This window comes from Gopherus flavomarginatus, chromosome 1 (genome assembly GCF_025201925.1).
Source record: "Gopherus flavomarginatus isolate rGopFla2 chromosome 1, rGopFla2.mat.asm, whole genome shotgun sequence".
NCBI classification, from domain to species: domain Eukaryota; kingdom Metazoa; phylum Chordata; order Testudines; family Testudinidae; genus Gopherus; species Gopherus flavomarginatus.
In genome coordinates, this window is record NC_066617.1 from 320,061,065 (window position 1) to 320,082,187 (window position 21,123).

Sequence of the window (21,123 nt, forward strand, 5' to 3'; positions counted from 1 at the left end):
ATTAAGCCCATTACTTCTTGTCCTACCTTCAGGGGACATGGAGAACAACTGACCACAGTCCTCTTTATAACAGTCCTCAACATATTTGAGGACTATTATCAGGTCCTGCCTGAGTCTCTTTCTCAAAATTAAACATGCCCAGTTTTTTCTCACAGGTCAGGTTTTCTAAATCTTTTATCAGTTTTGTTGTTCTCTGAACTCCCACCAATTTGTCCACATCTCTCCTAAAGTGTGTGGCACCCAGAGTTGGACACACTACTCCAGCTGAGGCTTCACCAGCACAGAGTAGAGTGGGACAATTCTCTCCTGTGTTACTCCTATTAATACTCTCCAGAATGATATTAGCCTTTTTTCCAACTGCATCACACTGACTCATATTCAATCTGTGATCCACAATAAACCCCCATATTCTTTTCAGCAGTAGTACACTCTACTCAGTGTATTCCTCATTTTGTGGTTATGTTTTTAATTTTTCCTTCTTAAGTCTAGTGCTTTGCTCTCGTCTTTATTGAATTTTATCCTGTGGATTTCAAGCCAATTCTCCAATTTTTCACGGTCATTTTGACTTCTAGTCCTGTACTTGTAAGTGCTTACAACCCCTCCCAGCTTAGTGTCATCTGCATATTTTATAAGTATGCTCTCAAGTCATTAATAAAAGTATTGAATAATATTTGACCCAGGACTGATCCCTATGAGTCCCCAGTAGGTACCCCTTTCCAGCCTAACAGCAAACCATTGATAACTACTTTGAGCACAATCTTTCAACCAGTTGTGCCCCCATCTTTTTAGTAATTTCATTTAGACCACATTTCCCTGGTTATGAGAATGTCGTCATGGAGGATTGTGTCAAACTCCTTACTAAAATCAAGTTCCACTGCTTCCCCCACTCCACTATGCCAGAAACGCTGACAAAGAAGGAAATTAGGTTGTTTTGGCATGATTTGTTGTTGACAAATCCATGCTGGCAATACCTTTATTAAATAACTTTATTATCCTCTAGGTGCTTACAGATTGATCATCTTGTGTCCAAAAAGCATGTAGAAAACAGTTTTATTTAATTTAGCATCCCTCATGTAAATTATACCCCAAAATCGGTTAAATAATGCAGTTATGCAGAATTTCTCTTTCTCGATACTTAAAAGGCATACAGTATGCAAGCGGGGAGAGATGTGTTAACTACGTTTTAATATTTAAATGGAGTATCTGCGATAAAGATACAAGAAGGCTCTTGGGCTACACTGATGAGACTCCCAATGAATGGTGATGTCTGGAACCCTGCAGTCTAGCCTTACTCTGGCATATGATATAAGAGAGATCTGATAGTTAGAAACTTCATCAGCCCGTGTTGCTCTCTAGTACAATTTTACAACTCATTACTCATTAAGCAACCAACCCTCCCTCAAATCATTACCTTATGAGTACCTTAAAAGTACATCAACAAGTGCCATTAGAGGAAGCCTAATATGTAAGGGAAGTTTCTGATGTACTCTGTCCATGCTGTTCTGTTTCATAAAAGTAGGCAGTAAGATGCCTCTCATTAGTCTGGAAGGAGGGCAGTAAAAAAACCATGAATACAATTTTGAATTGTTTTAGAGCTGCCTTTCATTGTAACTTAGCATTAGAGAGGGTGATGGAATGTCCGTTATTAGATTAGCATGGTGAGGACAGCTACTGTGATACATGGAGGGGGCAGGGGGAGGAGGAGGAGTAGCTCCCTTTGGTGGACACCCAGCCAGCTAGTTTGCTGTAAAATCCCTCATGGTCTGTAATCTGCTTGCTTTACTTGTAAAGGGTTAACCAGCAGAGAACAGACCAAGAAGGATTTTACAGCTAACTGGCTGGCTGGGTGTCCATCAAAGGGAGCTATTCCCCGCCCATCCCCCTTTATGTGTCACAGCTAGGATGGGTATGTCTACACTGCAATAAAACACCCACAATTGGCCTATGTTAGCTGGCTGAGGCTCGCAGAGCTTGGGCTGTGAGGCTAGAAAATTGCAGTGTAGATATTCAGGCTCAGGCTGCCTCCTGGGCCCTGAGATCATGTGACAGTGGAGGGTCCCAGAGCCCAGGCTCCTCCCCAAGCCCAAACATCTACACTGCAATTTTATAGCCCTGCTAGCCTGAGACAGCTGATGTGGGCCAGCTGCAAGTATTTTATTGCGGTTTAGACATGCCCATGAAACTGAAATGCTGTTTCCGCATTAAGTGTCATAGTTTCTGTAGACTTTGTGCACCATCTCTCTTCCTAAATGGACACTGTCATGGCTGACAGGCCCAAGTTTAATTGAGTATAATCTAATCTTATAAACTGTCTTCATCTAGGAAAATCTCTCGTAGAAGGAATTTTTTTGTCTCATTAATCTACCTGCTCACAATAATAGAGTACAACATCCATGCACATGCTGAGAACTTTTGTCCAATTGTGCTAACCTAATCAAAGCCAGTAAGTTTAGTTTTAGGTTGAGCCTTAGCAGTTGTGGCCAAGCCATATTGCTTCTAGGATGGAGATGCAAAAATGTCTGAGGGGGCACTTCCAGGATCAGGGACATGAAAAATCTGGCATTGAGTTAGGGGAAAATACGCACTGCAAGAACTTTAAAGCCTATTGCAAGCTATGAGGTCTCCTCATCTCTTAAAGATGAGGATATGAAAGTACAGAATATAAGGACCCCATTTTCAGAGGTGCAGAGCTCCCACAACTGCCATTGTCTTCAACTGGAATTGTGGTGCTCAGTACCTCTGAAAATCAGTTTCTAGGTGAGTGATTTGTCCAAGGTCACAAAGGAAGACTGTGTAGCAGAGGCAAGAATAGAACCCATAATTTTAGAGCGTAAGACTACTCATCTGTTCCTAAGAGAAAAAAAAGTAATTAAATTTTATAGACCTATTTCTATTAATTCCTTTGCATTAATGTTAAGGAAATGTCCATGATAAGCACAGCCTTAAAGTGTGCTCCCTCAAAATATATCGTTTTCTGACAGTCCCTCTAACTTCAGAGAGTATCTGTTACTTCAGGAGTCTGACACAATAGCTATGGTGCAAGCATGAGTATAGTTGCTGTCTGGTCTTTTCAAAGAAAATACAGGCATCCTTAAAAGGGAAATGATCAATCTTTTGTTTGAAATTCATCAGTTTCAAATAACTCCGCTTGCTGGTACCCTCTAAATAGTATGTAGTAAATAGTATAAATTCCTTTTAAAAACATATGAGGATTTTGCTGCTCCTCTGACTGTTTAAGGGACTCTTCAACAAGAGAGAAATCAGAGAGAAAGTAAAAATGATTATACACATACAGTCAAATATGCAGAATAAAGTGGGGGGTGGGTGGAGGAAATAGAGAAATATGACTTCACTTTAATAGGAATTTTAGGTAACGTGTATAACTGTAATAGGTACCAAATTTTCAGGAACAGGTAACTTTTTCAATTTGGTGTCCTAACCTGCTTTAGTCAGATGTACTGCTGTGAAGTTAGCCTTATGCTGTAGCTTGCTTTATGGTAATTTACCGAGTAATATCCCTAGAGCTTTCTAATGTTTATAAAACTTGGAACCCCTTTTCGAGAATGTTTGCTGTATTCGTGGAGAAAAGAGCGACTTATATTTTTACATGACTCTGCAAATATTCCAAAATGGCAAATTTGTCTAAAACAAGAATAATTCATTTTTTTCCTTTGATATCTAATATAGCTTTCAACAAATTTCTCTTCTAGTTTCACTCTGTATATTTGCATCCAGTCATTGCATGTTTTATTAATAGATTTGCCCTACTTAGCTATTTGGAAGCATAATTCACCCTTTAGAAACAGCATTAATTATTAAATCAATTTCTGCACAAAACTATGGGGCTCTTACAATCCAATAACTGAGACTCCCTTTGGATAAATCTGGTCCCTGATACATTTGCTATGTGTAACTTGGCTGGAGCTGGGCAGCCAATCTGGCTGTGTACCATGGAGGCTGTATGCATCTCCTGAGAGTGAGTGGAGATAAAGTGGGGGGCAGGGAGAAAACCAGCTTCTTTCTGCTGCTGCCCAACAAAGTCAGTGATTCCATCCCAGCAGGCCTCTTGTCAATATTAGGGAGACAGTTTGTATTCATGGTGCCTCCACAAGGTCTCTGCAAGTGGGAGAGAGGCATGTTCATTCTGGCTCAGAGCAGCAGGGAATCCTTAATGGACTCATATACCACTCCCGGCTGATGATCTCATTCTGAGATTGTCCACTGAGGACTGGAGAGAAGCTGCTGTCGGAGAGGAAGGATAGTCTTGATGCTGCATAGGGACTCTGGGATCTGCATTGTATTACCATCTTGGCTCTGGGTTTCCTGCAAGATGTGGCCAAGTTACTTAATTTGTGTGCCCTATTTCCCCTCAGTAAGATGGGGAAAGTACCTCCCTAGTATTAATGAATTTATCCTCATGACAACCTTTTGAGTTAGGAAAGTACTCTAGTGCTATACGATTGGGGGAGGAGGGTAGCAAGGTGCTGTAGAAAAGGTAACAAATAAGAGCCTATTTCAAGAGCACACTTATCTGAGGACACTGTTCCTGGCCTCCCTACCGACCCTTCATCAGCTCAGCTCAGAGGAAAGAGGGCTGCTCCAGAGAATGTGGAATCCTTTCATATGCCCACTCAACTTCTGCAGAATCCTCCCCTCCCCTCCCCTCTCTGCGGGGCTGACTGGATTCAGGATCATTTGGCACAGTGTAGAGCTGAGTTCCATAGGAGGAAGGGACTAATATATGTCCTTTCCTCCTGTGTAACTAGGATCCAGGATTTGGCCCTTAGCTCTCAATTTGAGAGAATAAAACTAAAGCTGGCATCAGTCTCCACTTAGAACGTCCTTGCTCTTGTTAGGTTGTCACAGCCTGAACATTAACTGCAGCTTTGCATAATGATTTTAAAAAATACCCACTCTGCCCTTCTTTCGCAGAATGTTCTAGCCTTTCAGATTAATCTTTAAGTAGGCTAAAAATTAGGAAATAGTGTATTTATCTCGTCTTTTTGGTAAATAATATTTTATAGATATTTTGTTGTCAAAGACCTGAACTGACAGTGGTGTTGTAGTGATTTGTCTAGAAAAACATACATGAGAGGTACACAATAAATCTTTTACACTTTCAAGTTTTTCCTCAGTTTTTAACTTTTTTTTTTCCCAATATTCTAAAAGCATTAAGGGGCTAATCCTGCAAAGTCATAATCAAAGTCAGAGATTAACGATAAAACCACCAGATCATCTAGTCCACCTTCCTATATATCACAGGCCAGCACCCACACACTAACCCAACTCCTAGTGACATCAGGAGGAGGATGTACAGCATCTGGCAGGACTGTGTCCTGACATTGCACAATCACTCTTGTGCCTCTCACTTCACCTACACATCATACAAGTATGACCTCTCTTCACTTAGAGTTCAGAATTATTTTACATCAAAAATAATCACAACTAAAGTTCTAGAAAGTAACCTGGACTAAAGGAATGAAGCCAACATAATTTTAGTTTTCTTGCATGAATAATATTTTGTCCCATATTTTTGGAGCTTTGTTGCACATTTGAGCTTCAGTTCATCAAGAGATATGTCATGCCCAAAGCTAGCTTCTTATAAAGCAGAACAATCTTCACTCCAAAAAGTTAGAGTTCAGCATTTAACACTACTCAAAATTAATAGTTTTTTTTAAATGGAAGTCTTCATTATTATTGACCTGTATTCTGAGTTGGTGTCTACAGTGAGCTATCACAGCTGAATACTTTCTAAATCCTTTAGATGTTTGAGATTTCTAATTCAATTAGTACCAACCCAACTGTAACTGTGCAAAGTGCCCCTTTAATTGTAACTTGAATTTCTGTCATATCAAACACAAAAAGATGAACTGTTGAGAAAGTCCTGAGAGGAGTGGAGTTGGGAGAAACTGCTGAACCAACATCCAGTTTTGTAGTTAAACGTGACTCCATGCTGAGCTGCTTGCATATATGGAGGAGACCAGCTGCTCCTGCAGGCAAGGCTCCAGGAATTCCTCCCCTCAGATAAAGGGAGAAAGCAGCCTTTTGTGTATGCTAGAGAGAGCAAGTGCTGAATTAGCAGGGCACAGCAGAGAGTGCTGCGTCTTCCTTTGGAGCACTGGACCCTGTCAGTAATGCTCCTGAAAAGAGAGAAGCAGTTATCCAAGAGAGAGATTTTATTTTTCTCTCTCTCAGCAGCCTGTTAACATACCTCACTGAAGGAACGAGTGTTGAGAGCACATTCTCTCTCACTTGTGAGCCAAATATCTTTTACTAACAATAAATGTGGCGATGTAAACAGTGTAGATGTCCTGCTGCTAGACTGGACTGGAGTGTAAGGTTTTAAAACGTTAGTTTTCAAGTAGCTAGCAAGCCACCAAAAACGAATGGCTACAGTATTTTCAATGTTTCTTCACCAACGCCTTTTTAATTTGGAGCCTTCTGTTTCTGTTTTCTCATCCCATGCCATGGGGCGGGAGAGGTGGAGAGATGTCAAAAAATCTTCCTGAAAATCAGATCCAAATGTTAAGTTGATTGGATCTCTTTGTGTCTTACCACTTCCACCTTTCTATTTCTGTTTCACAGGTATTGACCAGAGTATCTCCTTCTCCTTAATGTTCAATCTTTCAGCAATGTGAGAGTACAATTTCTTATTTGCTATATCTAAATTTGATGTATAGGTGCTCATAAACAGGAAAACATAGGTAGAACTGAAATACTTTAGATGCTCAGGTACTATCATGATGAGGGCCATAGAAGTGCCTAGATAAACTAGCATGGGGTGCTTTTAAACTCCTTTCATTAATGTTTGTAAAGTGCTTTGAAATCCATAGACAAAAGGTATTATAGACATGCAAAGCCATATAAAAGAGTATTGTATTGGTCTTATGGCATTATAAATTACTATGCATGTATCCTGTTGAGAATTAAAGGGGAGAGATTAGGTTGGGATTATTTTTAGAACTGCCTTTTGGATAGTCTTTTGCATACATACCAGTACAAAGCAAATGTTTTTGAAATTTATCTCCGATACAGTTAAGTTTTGACATTGATCTGAAATGAGAGTAATCTCCAAACAAAGAGCGCATGCTTTGTTTTAGGCTTTGAATCTGATTAACCACTAATCTATTTCTCAGAATTAGATGAGGCACATTTTTTAAATTAAAACTTAAAAGAAAGTTAAAAGGCTTACATAAAAATTGTAACGGAGATAGTTGGGAATTACTTGTTTCCAGATTTAAAGAGAAGATATTTCTATTTCTACAACTACAATCCTAACCGGAAAGATTATTAACTTTTTTTCCTTTTGTTTTTCTTTTTTAAAACCATAAACCACTGAAGGAAGTTTAGCCAATCAGATGGCTACACTGGCAGATAGTAAATTTTAAGTCAGACATACTGGCTTTTCTGATCCGAAGGGATCTCTTAAAAGTTCCTTGCATCTTGGATTCCTTTTCCTGCAGGAAGGAATCAAATATTCCAGGTTATTTGATGAATCTTGCCTCATACTAGATGCTAGTCAAATGAGGGAAATTCCTAGTGTATTTTTATTCTTCTCAGTGATTGACAGATGCTTTATGTACCTCTATAACTGGTTAAATTTATGTTTATTAGGCAACTCACAGTTGATTGATGGGAAGAAATATTTTGTTTGTGTAATTTTGCCTGAAGAGGGTGCCTCATGTTGTGGCACCACTTTTTCTTTTTTAAATTATGCTGAGCTTGTGAATATTTTAAAAATAATTAACTTTCATTTGTTTCTCCAGTACAAACACTAAGTGTACACTTTTATCTCAAATATTACTAGTAAAATGGCACCTTCTTATTCCACAGATCTGAGCCTTGCTGTATCTGCTCACTTTAGTGACACAAGTTTTGTCTCTCCTCTTAGTCCTGCAGAGCCAATACAAGTAAGGGAATGAGTTGGAATTGCTGCAGAGTTTTTTGTTAACTAAGGCCTGGCCTAAACTTAACTGTTGGCTAGGAGTTTAAAAAAAAAAAATCCCTAACCAACATAGATATACCAGGGGAGGGGGAAGACAACCTTGTATAGATGCAGGCTTACCCTGGCAAATTGTTGCTGGTATCTTTTCATTTGGGGGACTCTTGCTAGTATAATCTGTCTCCACTAAATAGGCTTGCCACTATAACTATACTGACAGACCCTTGCCAGTCTAGATAAGGCCTATGTTCCACATAGTCACATGTGTATAACAAAGGACCTAACTTTGTCCTGGAGGCCAGTTATTGGTGGTGGTGATGCACGAACAGGAAAAAGCCCAGCTGGAGTTTCAGAATCCAGGGTGAGTTTGCAGGGCCAGCAGGATAAACATATTGGAAGTTGAGCACAGTGGATTTGGAAATGGATAAGATCGCTTGTGCACACTGTGACGGGATCCCCGGGGTGCAGCCTGGGTTTGTGGGACTGCCGTGCCCCCTGAACTCTCTCCAGCCTGGGCTGTCTCTCACAATGCCTTGCTAGTGACAAGCAGCAAACTCCTCCAGGTGCTATTACTCAGCACAACAGCCTGTGGAGCCCCACATCCAGCTGTATTGCATGAATATATGAAGCACACAGAGAAAGGCATCAGAGCCAAATCCCTCCCAGCACTGTAACCCAGGAATATACTGTCTTGTACTGCTCAAGATGAGTAGTGCAAATTTATTAACTGGTTCACCACTTCTATCAATGGAAAGTGGATATACACCAGCCTTTGTAAACCTGAGCAGATTTGCCACACACTTCACACAAACTCACTGGTAAAGATAAACACTTAAACAAATGTATTGACTATAAAAGATAGGTTTTAAGGGACAGGCAAAAAGTCAGTTAGTTACCAAAAGAAATAAAATATAAGTACACAGTCTAAACTCTCAGCCCTATTAGATTGGGCAGCAACTAGGTTAAGCAGTTTTTCTCACCCCACTGGATACTGCAGTCTTTAGTATACAGATTTGTCCCTTAAATCTGGGCCAGTCTCCTCTGTTGGAGTCTTCAGTCTTCTTCTCAGTGTCTTTGTTGTTTGCAGCATAGGTCAGGGCAGGAGAAAAGGCTCCCCATGTGGTCACTGTGTCTGTTTTATAACCTCAGTCCCATGTGCTTGAGGAGCACAAGTCCAGGCTTGTCTGGAGGATTGCTGAGTCTCCAGGCAAGGTTGAGCAATTCCCCTGGTGTGGCCTCATGCATGTGAGTCACTGAATTGTAGCTCCCTTGCTGGACAGTGGTGTGATTGATACCCTGCCCAGGTGTTGGTTACTTTCCTTGCTGTTGCCTCTGGGGAGCTAATATCTGTCTGATTCCCCAGTTTACAACATGTTTCTCCTCCCTTGGTTTTCACACCTCAACTGCTAGAAGAGGGCCTCATCCTCCCTGATCGAACTAACCTAGTTATCTCTAGCCTGCTTCTTGCTTGCATATAAATACCTGCCCCTAGAAATTTCCACTACATGCATCCAGTGAAGTGGGTATTCACCCACGAAAGCTCATGCTCCAATACATCTGTTAGTCTAAAAGGTGCCACAGGACTGTTTTCTGCTTTAACATGTTTTAGTGACACCTATAGAACCCAATTCTCATAACTTCATATGCATTAATGATATACATATATGGATAGAGAAATGACTTGCAGCAGATCATAACCTTTCCCCTGGTACCTTACAAGGCATGTTTTATATGTTAGATCAAAATCATACATAAATGAGAAATATGGGGGTTACAGGGCGCTCCCCCAAGGTACAGAATGTTGCACACGCTGTTTCGAATTGTGTTCTGACATGTTAACTAACACAATCTTAAATTGTGGCATAGGTAAAGGAGCACATTGAGGGTTAAATACAACCAGGAACAAACGTTTACTCCTTTGTCTATGCTACAGTTTAAGATCATGCTCGTTAACCTGTGCTAGAACACAGTTAGAAAAAAGTGCACTACTGGATCTTCCTAAAGCAGTCTTGGCTCTCATAAAACTCCAAGATTATGAACCTGAGTCGCAAATGGCAGGTGCACTCCCTTAACCTGGGTGCAGATATCACACTTGCCAATTAATAAGGTTACATCCTCCAAATCCATGAGTGTCACTTTGCTCTTTCCCAGATTAATCCTCAGCAAGTTCACCCTTGTTCATATGATGATTATAGAAAGACTGTAGGTTCCAGTGCACCACCTGGCTCTGACGAGATGTAGAACTGGTTATCATCAGTTTACTGAATACATTGCAGTCTATTTCCTCATTAACTCTAGTAGTGGATGTGCATACACATTGAAACGTACCCCAATAGTATCCCACCCGTGAGTCCTTTTCCTTTAGGCATTAAACAGGGAAGGAGGGAGTGGTTCAAGGTTAGAACATGTTCATCCTCACATGTAGTGGGGGCACAGGGAAGTACTGTCTCTGATTTTTGCCAGGGATGTTAGTCCTTTACTTCCTGGTCACTAAAATTTACTCATAGTTTGTTTTTTTTTTAATGTCAGTCCAGCAGGATAGTGATGTCCTGGCATTGCATTAATCAATTTATATAAGGTGGTAAAACTTGCAATAGTGTATAGTTGATGATTGAACTCTGTACATTAGTTCCCTAGGCTGCGCAGCATTTTTAGACCAGTTAGTGCAGTGTAATTCATTGGACAATTAAATGAATGGTGTCTCTTAAGATTTCTAGTCTGTTAATACATGTAATGGGTATTATGGGAATTAGAGCAGTGATCACCAACCTGTTGATTGCGATAGACAGGTCAATTCTGAAGACTCTCCCAGCTGATTGCAATCTCTAGCCGCGGCGGCGCAGCAGGGCTGCCTGCTGCTAATGCACCCTCTCTGCCTGCCACGACCCCACGCCACTCCCGGAAGCAGACAGCCTGCCCCTGCAGCCCCATAGGGCCAGGACTGCCGGGGGGGGGGGGGGGAAGAGGCAGGGGGTTCCATGCGCTAGTCCTGCCTGTACCCACAGTCCCCGCAGCTCCCGCTAACTGGGAATGGGGAGCTGTGGCCAATGGGAGCTGCGAAGGCGGTGCCTGCAGAGAGGGGCAGTGCCTGTGGGGTGGTGCCTGCAGGGGCCGCAGAGGTGCACTTCTGGCTGGCAGGGTGGCCTGGCTCGTGATGGGGAGGAGGTGCTAATGTGCCTAAGTGGGGCTGGGACAGGCAGGGAGCCTGCCTTAGCCCCACTGTGCCATTGGCTGGGAGCCACCCGAGGTAGTTGTCCCCCTCCGGGAGCCAGTACTCATACCTCAGCTCTGAGCCCTCTCCTGGAGCCAGTACCCCATATCCCACCTGCATCCCAACCCTCTGCCCCAGCCTGGTGAAAGTGAGTGAGGGTGGGGGAGAGCGAGCGACAGAAGGTGAAGGATGGAGTGAACGGGATGGGGCCTCAGGGAAGGGGCAAAGTAGATCCTGGGTGGCCCTGAAATTCAAAAAGTGATCTTGGGCATAAAAAAGGTTGGAGACCACTTTATTAGAGCTAAAAGATTGTTTGCAGCTATTCTGAGGTGAATGTAACAAAAAAATATATCTTTGCTTACAAATCTAAAATGTCAGCCAAAAATGACAAGTAATACAAATCTAGAATTTCAATAGAAGAAACTGGAGTAATTATGCAGGGTTAATAAACAATGTTCAGTTCTCAGTTGTTTGTGAGTTGGTAGCAGGGTTTCTTTAAACAGCAACATCACTTGGAACAGATTCAGCACATTCAGACACATTCATTTACTGCAATAATTGCTTTTGTGGTAGATAATAGGTAAGGTGACCAGATGTCCCAATTTTTGGGTCTCTTTCTTATATAGGCTCCTATAACCCCCCACCTCTGTCCCAATTTTTCACACTTGCTGTTTGATCACCCTACCAATAGGCCCTATTCCCACTCAGAAGTCATCCTAATTTGAGATTATTGAAAACCCCTGGTTCCCTAGCTAACTTAACTCTGCTGCCTTCTGCACCTATTGTATTTTTATTGTTGTACAGGGTAATGTTAATCATTTTGCTTTTTTAATATATACGTGCAATATGGCTGAGTTACAGTTGCCATGGGAACCATTAGTTTGAATTTCCTATTTTAGTGATGTAGTGAACAGGCCAATGTGTAATCACTTGTTTGACTGTGATTGGTGGTATCTGACTGTATGTGGGTTCTATCTGGATTACTACACTTGCACCTATTTTGAGGTATATTCTTACTGCTTCACTAATTGTAATGTATTTATTTTTAATTATGCTAAAGTCCTGTAGGCTTTTGTCTGAAAGGAGGGTGGTTTGGAGTGGAATGGGGGAAGCAGCATTTCTAACTCAGCTGACAATCTGCAGAGGTTTGTGTGTCTTGCATGCTATTGACCACCTTTCTACAACAGCCTCTGTCAAAATACCATGAAGATTAGAGCAGGGGTAGGCAACCTATGGCATGAGTGCCGAAGGCAGCACACAAGCTGATTTTCAGTGGCACTCACACTGCCTGGGTCCTGGCCACCAGTCCAGGGGGCTCTGCTTTTTAATTTAATTTTAAATGAAGCTTCTTTAACATTCTGAAACCTTATTTACTTTACATATAACTAAACTATTGTTGTATATTATAGAGTTATAGAAAGAGACCTTCTAAAAAGGTTAAAATGTATTATTAGCATGCGAAACCTTAAATTAAAGTGAATAAACAAAGACTCGGCACACCATTTCTGAAAGGTTGCTGACCCCTGGATTAGAGGAAAGATTCAGAGTTTGCCGTCTAGGGGAGTGGAAATTGCAGTTGCTTTGAGACATCTTTGCATCCTCTTGATCCTGGGCTGTTATGGGGGCTGGAGTGGCCCTCAGCATAAATTAGACAATCTCTCTAAGTTACTGCAGCCTCCCCATGCTGTCCTATGAGTTAACTTGCAGCGCTTCCTGGAATTTCCACAATATTGTTTGATGCAACTCCTCCCACCTCCAGCAAACCACCTGCACAGGGACACATAAGGGGATCATGGGAGGACAGCTTTATGGCTGCATTCTTCGATTCTTGCACCAGAGAATCCTCCGCATGCCAAATATGGGACTTATGGGCCCCTTCACGCTTCTCTGGCCAACACTTTTATATGACATAAAGTGTCTAGAGCAGAGGCAAGGATCTTGCCCTAGATAGGGGGGAGAGGGCAGAAGCAAGGCAGGTATTTAAGAATTTTATTTAAAAACAAGAGTTGCTTTTAAATCTTAAATCCTTTAATTTCCCCCAATCAAACTCTTCTTTTCAAAGAGGCTGTAATAAAAAGGTAATTAGCATCAGTGGGGAGTGATTTAAATTATTGATTTGCATTGCTTAACATTTTAAAATCTAGTCGAGGTTTTGTAAAACTAATTTCAAAATTTGTGCTATGGCAAATTCAAATTCAAATGTATAACATAAATGATTTTGTTTATTTTCTTTCAATGTCAGCACTGTAAGGGTTTGAAAATTATTTACATTTTACAGAACTGCTATAGGCAAAATATAAAATATGGAGTTAAAGCTCTGATCCTTCTAACACTTAAGCTGGTATGTAACTGTCTACCTGAACGATCAAATTGACTTCAGTGGGACTGCTGATACTTAAAGTTAAGCATGTGCATAAGCAGTTGCAGCATCGTGGATAAAATTTATTACACACTTCCTAGCGACATAAAACCTGTCTCATCAAAATAAAATTGCTTCAGTGTTAGCAATGAAAGTTATTTAGGCTTTAACAGTGATTGACAGGGTTGGTGGAATTAGATTTTTATTGGTAAATGTTGATCAGCGTCATTTCCACAGTACACACACACAAACCTCAAAAAAATTTTCCATAAATAATCAATCATCTAAATTTACAAATAGGCCAAGTAAGAGAAATGCTGCTTGAGAATTTAGAGTTTGATTTAAGAATATTTACTTTGTATATTTTGATGTCATGTTGACAATTTGTGTTTTAACAGTAAAGAGCTTTAATTTTTTGAAGTGCTACTTCTACTGTAATTAAATAATTGTCTGAGCCTTTTCCCATAATTTCTCGTGACTGTGAAAATTTAGATTAAAACTGAAAAAAAATGCTTAAAAATAAACATCGATATTCTCCATTGAAATGATCAAAAAATAAAAATTTAATTCCGTCACATCTAATTATTGTGAACTCTTTACGCACAGAGGCCAAAATTGTTAAGCTATATTTGAGGAACTAATGGTAGTATTTTCAAAAGTACCTATGTGAGTTGGGAGCACAAATCCCATTGGCTTCAAACTGCAAACCCTGATGGAGGAGTACAGCCTGGTTATGTAAAGTACTTCAGCTGTCTTGACTTGTGGAAGTTCAATATATACAGGAAAGTGGTGTTGGTTGCAAATGTAGCTGAGACTATTAGCTTATCAGTCTTGTATTTGTGTATGTGGTATTCTTCCAGTAAATATGTTAGAGGCCCTGGACTTTCCTTCTTCAGCACAGATGAGCACTTTAAGTGTGAAACTTTTTTTGTAGGGGAAAAAAAAATCTATGTAAAATCTGGCATTGTACTAATAATTAGGAAATCAATTAAGGAACCAGGTACAGAACACCCACTTCAACAAATTAAGGCTATAAAATAGGAAGAAAGTAAAGAATTAACATGAAAATTAATTTTTTTTAAATCGTGATCTTTTTTTTTAATCCATCCTGGTCAGTAGCGGCTAACACCTCTCATTAGTTTCACATATTGGATGTTATATGAGAGTTAAAAGAGGTACGCACCATTTAGCTAAAGCTGCCGTATGGCCTCTAAGCTCCTGAAGTTTTCAACCCTCTTCCTCCCCCACCCCCAAGAAAACCTTTTAAACTTGAAATTGTCTTTACTTAAACTTTTAAGCTCCCCCAACTTTTAACAATGGTTCTATGCCTTCTTATAGAAATATGGTAATGTATATGTTGTCTTTTAAATGAAAGCAAAAGTGTGCTTCAAATAGGACTATCATGGATATCCTGGTTCGACAGTTGAAGGCACAAATGTCTTATGTAACTATCTTTTTTTTTAGTTAGACAATGCAGTTGCTGAGAAGGACGTGCTAATGTTTTATATCACTCTAAAAATCAATAACAATTGATTTAGAGCGTCAATGTTTGCATTCTTTAACAAATTTTTGGCATTTAAAACAAGCCATTGCCTAGAAAATAGTCAAGAAACAGGGACTTTGTGAGTGACCTGTATGAAAGTCTGAAATAAAATTGTCTTAATTCAGATAAGACACTTAATATTCATGAACCGTTTCAAGAAAGACCTCTGTTACTCGTGGCTGTCTTTCTAAGAACAAATGTTAACGTGTGAAGAGAAACCTAATGACAGGTGAACAAGAAGTCAGAATATTTTGGGTTCAGTTCTTAGTATAGACATCTAAATATAGAGAAATACTGACTTACTAGAGATTTAAATGTATCTCTAGTCACCCTTGCAATGCATAAGTTATATGTAGATAGCTATTTACTGAAAATCACATCCTTCATGTCTAATAGCGATCATCCATGTATCCCATTGACCTCAGTGAAAGCTGTGGATGCTCAGCTGTTATGAAAACCAGGCCTGAAGAATGCTGAGCAGATGAGGAATTTTAGCTGTACAAGTGAGGTGAAGAAATAAGTGAATCTTCATACTTAAAGTAGAAAAGAATTGAGGTTTGTTGCATGGATTGGTTCCTGAGCTAGAGTTACTGTGGTGCGGTGTGCAGTTACTAGAGAGAATATGTTTCAGGTTGGCAGACTGTCTGTGGGCGAGGACTGGCCTGCCACCCAAGGCCAATCCATGCAACAAACCTCGATGCCAACTCTGCCCACATATCTACACCAGTGACACCATCACAGGACCTAACCAGATCAGCCACACCATCACCGGTTCATTCACCTGCGCGTCCACCAATGTAATATACGCCAGCAATGCCCCTCTGCTATGTACATTGGCCAAACTGGACAGTCTCTACGGAAAAGGATAAATGGACACAAATCAGATATTAGGAATGGCAGTATACAAAAACCTGGTAGGAGAACACTTCAACCTCCCTGGCCACACTATAGCAGACCTTAAGGTGGCCATCCTGCAGCAAAAAAACTTCAGGACCAGACTTAGCAAAGAGAAACTGCTGATCTTCAGTTCATCTGCAGATTTGACACCATCAGCTCAGGATTAAACAAAGACTGTGAATGGCTTGCCAACTACAAAACCAGTTTCTCCTCCCTTGGTTTTCACACCTCAACTGCTAGAACAGGGCCTCATCTTCCCTGATTGAACTAACCTAGTTATCTCTAGCTTGCTTGCATATATATACCTACCCTGGAAATTTCCACTACATGCGTCTGATGAAGTGGGTATTCACCCACGAAAGCTCATGCTCCAAAACGTCTGTTAGTCACAGGATTCTTTGCTGCTTTTACAGATCCAGACTAACACGGCTACCCCTCTGATACATACTTAAAGTGTAGGTCTTATGATCTTCGTTAGTGCTAGGCATAGTGCAATGAAAAGCTGTGTGAACTTGGCCAACCTACTCCTGACTTCTGCTACCCCAACTATTCTAGTAGTGGATCTCATCGGAGCAGAGCCTGCCAGTAAAAATGATAGACTTGAGGAGAGAAAAGGCTCTATGCTGGTTGTTTATATGTGCTCCCAGCTGTTCCTAAGCTCCCATTATTTCTCTGCTTCCTCACTTCCCTTCTGCATTGGTTTTTGACACAAGGAAAACAAGGAGAGTGTATCACATCAGCCTACAGCAGCATCAAGAAAGGGAAGAGGAGCTTCTGCTGCAGTTGAAATCCGAGAAAGCACTAGAGAAGTAGTTCGGTGCTGCGAGGAAGCTCTGGTGCCCCAATCTTTACAAAGATCTAAATCTCGACTGTGACCAAATGGAAAGTGTGAGCGCTGATACGAGCACCTCATCCTTTCTTTTAATGTATGTGGTGTGCAGTGAGGTACTGTAATCTGTGCCCTGGCTAGTTTCTGTCATTCAGCTATATAACGAATTGATCTTTCATGTGAATCTGACTTTCAGAGTATCAGTATAAACTTGATAACTGCACACTAAGTGCCTTAAATTACACCAGAACAGAGATTTAATTAATACTGCAATGTTCTTTTTTCTGAAAATAAATACCAATGAATTTACTATTTCTTGTTTTTATTTCAGGGCATTTGATGTGGAACTTCTTTACATAGCTCAGCGCTTGAAAATACCAATAGCAGAGGTTGCTGTCAACTGGACTGAAATTGAGGGTGAGTAAATTGCGTACCCACCTCCCACCCCCTTGAGTATCAGTCCAGAAAACAATACCTTTGTATCGTCCTCTAGTGACTCAAACACTTTTTTTCCAAACTTGAGGACCTGTTGCATTGAGCCATCTCTTCATACAGCCATCCAGTTGTAAAAGACCTGAATGCAGTAAGGCTGGCCAGCTTCCCCTGATGGCTCCATTTCCAATTCTTCCTTTCTCCGGCCCCATCTTGTGATGGGAGTGGTGAGAGTTTGGAGCCATGTATAAGCTCCCCTGGGGCACCCTCTTTGCTTTAGGTTTCTTACAGTGCCTGTTGCTTTCCAGATTGTAGGGAACTCTGCTATGAGATACAGAGAGAGCATATTCTACCTAGCATGATGTCTAGCCCTATTGAAGAAGGGTTAATTAAATTGTTTGGATATCTTAACTTGCTTGGAGATTAGTGGGTTTTTGCTAGTGCTCTTAAGATTGTGTCTTGAGTGATTTAGGAAAGAAAAACAAACACGCACTTTCTTCCAATTACCTTTGTTCAGGTTCTAAGTCTAGTTGCCTGAACAAAGTTTGATTTATTGTCCAGCAGTAAGTTTGTGTACATATGCCACCATAGCATATGTTGAGCCACTATTTCTGACCTAGAATGTCCCACTCTCAGTATAATTTCAAATATAATCTGAATTATAAAGCATTAACTCTTCAAGTGGAAATTAAAGTCAAGGGCTAAATCATGGTGCGAATAAGCTAACCATGTGTATGTTCTCTGGTTAAATCTCTCTTACTGGTGCTAACTTTATTTAAGGTGAACACTTGTTTAAACATTGTCCCTCTGGGTTTTTTGTATCTTTTATTAATCACAGGTTCGAAGCTGGTTCCCTTTTGGAGCTGGCTGCAGATGGGCAGGGATCTTCTTTTTATACGACTGAGATATTTGACTGGTGCCTGGCGTCTCGAAACAAGCAAATCTAATTAGTTATTTACATTCCCCAAATGCATTATTACACATAATGGAGCATGGGAACTATTTCAGTGAACTAAAATGTTGAAGAAAGGTGAGGTAACTCTTCATTGCTGCTGCTATGTACTGCATTTTTGCAATATACATATATTTTATAAAATTGCCAATAGTCAAATGTTTCTATAATCTGAAAGAAAAGGCATCTTTAAAAGACATACGTTTTGATCCCAGCATCTGTTTTTTTCTTTTGTTCTGTAGCAGCTTTTAAGGTTCTTGCATAAATTCACCCAGATTAAATAAACAAATATACTTTTGTCTCACTGTGCACTTGGAATTCCTGTTAATGCACATTTAAATGGAGCCCCAATCCCATGATGTGCAACATTGTGGATGACCAAAGCTCTTTTTGTTTCTGTGTATTTGAACACACACATATGTTGTGATTTGGAACTAGTAATAGTGGTATTAAATTACTTGTATGTATTCAGGCTATTATTTTAAATCTTTAAATGGTATAGCTGGTATTAATGGATTTTACTGTGTTATACAACTAATGTGCTGTTTTTCTGAGAACTTTCAGAAATCTTATAACATTCCAATTGTAATCTGTCTTAACCTGCAGTTTATAACACTTAAATCTGAGATTTGACTTCATATTCACTCCCCATGGACCATAAAATTTCCAAAAGAAAGTACATTTAATTTTAAAATGCTGTCTTTTACAATTAGATACAATGTGTCGTGTGTGTAAAGTATGTTTGGGTTTTACCTATGAAGCTCATGAGCTTTCAGCTTTAAGGGCTGGGCTTTCTATTGATAAAGTATCTCAACCCATCATGCAGCATAACTTTAACATGGCTATGTCAAAAATACTCATTTCCGATTTGCCAAACAAGTAAACCAGTTTCCTGAACCCACCGTAAAGGGTAATACATTTCCCACTTTGGGAAGAAGTTGTTCCCATGAGCTTGTTTAAAGCAAAGAAAATAGTGTGTGCAACCAGTTGTACCTTCCAATATGCTACATTGGAATCTGTCTTTTCTCCATTTACAAGTTGTTATATACTTCTAGGATTTGGTTCCTGTTAGAGTTACCTCAGTGGAGGATGAAGAAGTACTGAAATAAATTCTCAATGAACATGTTCAGTTTGTTTTGTAGTCTTCACTTCCTTTGGTATTCTGGTCCATATAGATCTCTCCCTTCTGCTGAATGAGTTACGTGACTGGTTGCTGCATTAACCAGAATAAAATAACTGCTCACTTGTGGTAAGTATTCTATGCACTACTGATGTGATGGGCAGGGCTGGTAGTGCCACCTGTTTGATGCTTCCCATTATAAGATTATGTTCTCAGTAGCTTCTAACTTTGTCAAACTAACCATTTGGGCTGAAGTTTTCCATGCAAGATGTCTGCCTCAGTCTGACTTTGAAAACTTCTTCCAAAAATATTCAGCTCTTTCTTAGAAAGAGGCTAGGGAAAACTAGGGGAATTCAGTTGTTGGATTTTTCTTTAAACCAAGGAAACTACACATGAAATACCTGCATTAAAAGAATATTAGTAAGCAATCCTTCCAGATTAAATATCACAGGATTTGTGAGTAAAAAACATTCTATTAGATTATGGAAATTACTATGCATTTGAGCAACACTGATCATAAATCTATATTTAACAAAATAAAAATGAGGCTTAATAATTAGATCTCATAATAAAGCAGGCAAAAAACAGAAATGTCAAAATTATTTGTTTCACAGCATTCAAAATTGACCTACTTTCATCTCTCTTCAAAATTTTCTGCAAGACTTTAATCAACATCTTCAAGTTTTGAATCATTATCCAAATTTTTCTTTTACTGAAAATAGTTTTCTATAATAAAATGAAGATTTCAGTAAATGAAAAAACTTCAGTGATTTTGAAAATGTTTTACAAAACTTTCTGCCACATTTATCGATTTTTGTCCAAGAGTAAGTTTTAAATGAAAAGCTGTCAACTTTATCAAAAGTGTTTTTCACAGGCCATTTTCTGGAAAAAAAATAGCCTTTCAAAAAGAAAAACAATGAAAATTCTTAGCTAAAAATTTTGACAAGCTCTAAAATTCATCTAATCCTTTTACTCTTTCCATTGTTATTGAATAATATGAAGCAATGGTGGAGCAGAGACTCAATCATTAAGGATGTGTGTAGATATCCAGCGTAATGCAACTTCACAATAAATTGTTTTCCCTGAAATTTTCCATTTGTTGTCTTTTAGCACACTCAGCTTATATGTATGTATATCTATCTGTCTCTGACAAGACATTTGGAACATGACTGCTGCAGGAAAAAAACCTCAGTAGTGATTCTATTAATAAAATATTCTCAATTTTTTTTTAGTGGCTTGACCTGGAAATTACAAATTCGGTCTGAAAAATGTTCATATGCAGCATTTTTGGAACTGTTGGAGAGTTAATTTTGAAACTGTTCGCTACAGTTTGTCTTGAGTGTGCCACACATTTTCTGAAGTCCACAAAGCTCCTAGTGGAGTCTGAAGTCTACATGCTGTCCTGCAGAGAGGAGATGGGGACCGGAGGGGAAATGGTGGCTGTAGATCTTTTATAATCACTCCTAATACTGTGTTCTGCAAGACAAGTACAAGAGCAGCCATTACAGTATTCAATTGCTAAACAGTTCCAAATGTGGCTCAGCAGAGGCAGAAGACTCCAAGAACTCCCATTACTAGTGAATAACTACCTCTTCAGTGTGTTTAACAGTCAAATGACATCATTCTGATACTTTGTGGGAGATTTGGGGTTTTTTTTCCCAGTAAAGGGTAGTGATTCACTTTGATCTTTTTTGACAGGTAACCTTTTCTGCAGATACGCAGTACATCACAGGCCAAATCCATCACTGCTATAACTCCTGAATTTAGCTCTGTATTCTCAGGCCAGGGCCTCAATGACACTGCAGCATTATTTCAGGGCAGTGCACCTCTGCACAAGT

General features: G+C 39.8%; 1 protein-coding gene across 2 annotated transcripts in view; it reads left to right on the top strand.

Moving 5' to 3' along the window:
* ALG5 (ALG5 dolichyl-phosphate beta-glucosyltransferase) overlaps nt 1–19,290 on the top strand; it is a 46,041-nt gene extending 26,751 nt beyond the window's left edge. For both annotated transcript variants that reach the window (XM_050937310.1, XM_050937311.1), the window contains 2 exons: nt 17,113–17,198; nt 18,052–19,290. In XM_050937310.1, coding sequence (XP_050793267.1) covers nt 17,113–17,198; nt 18,052–18,164 — 199 coding nt within the window. In that variant the 3' untranslated portion in view covers nt 18,165–19,290. The remainder of the gene's footprint in view (nt 1–17,112; nt 17,199–18,051) is intronic.
* The last annotated feature ends 1,833 nt before the right edge of the window (nt 19,291–21,123 follow it).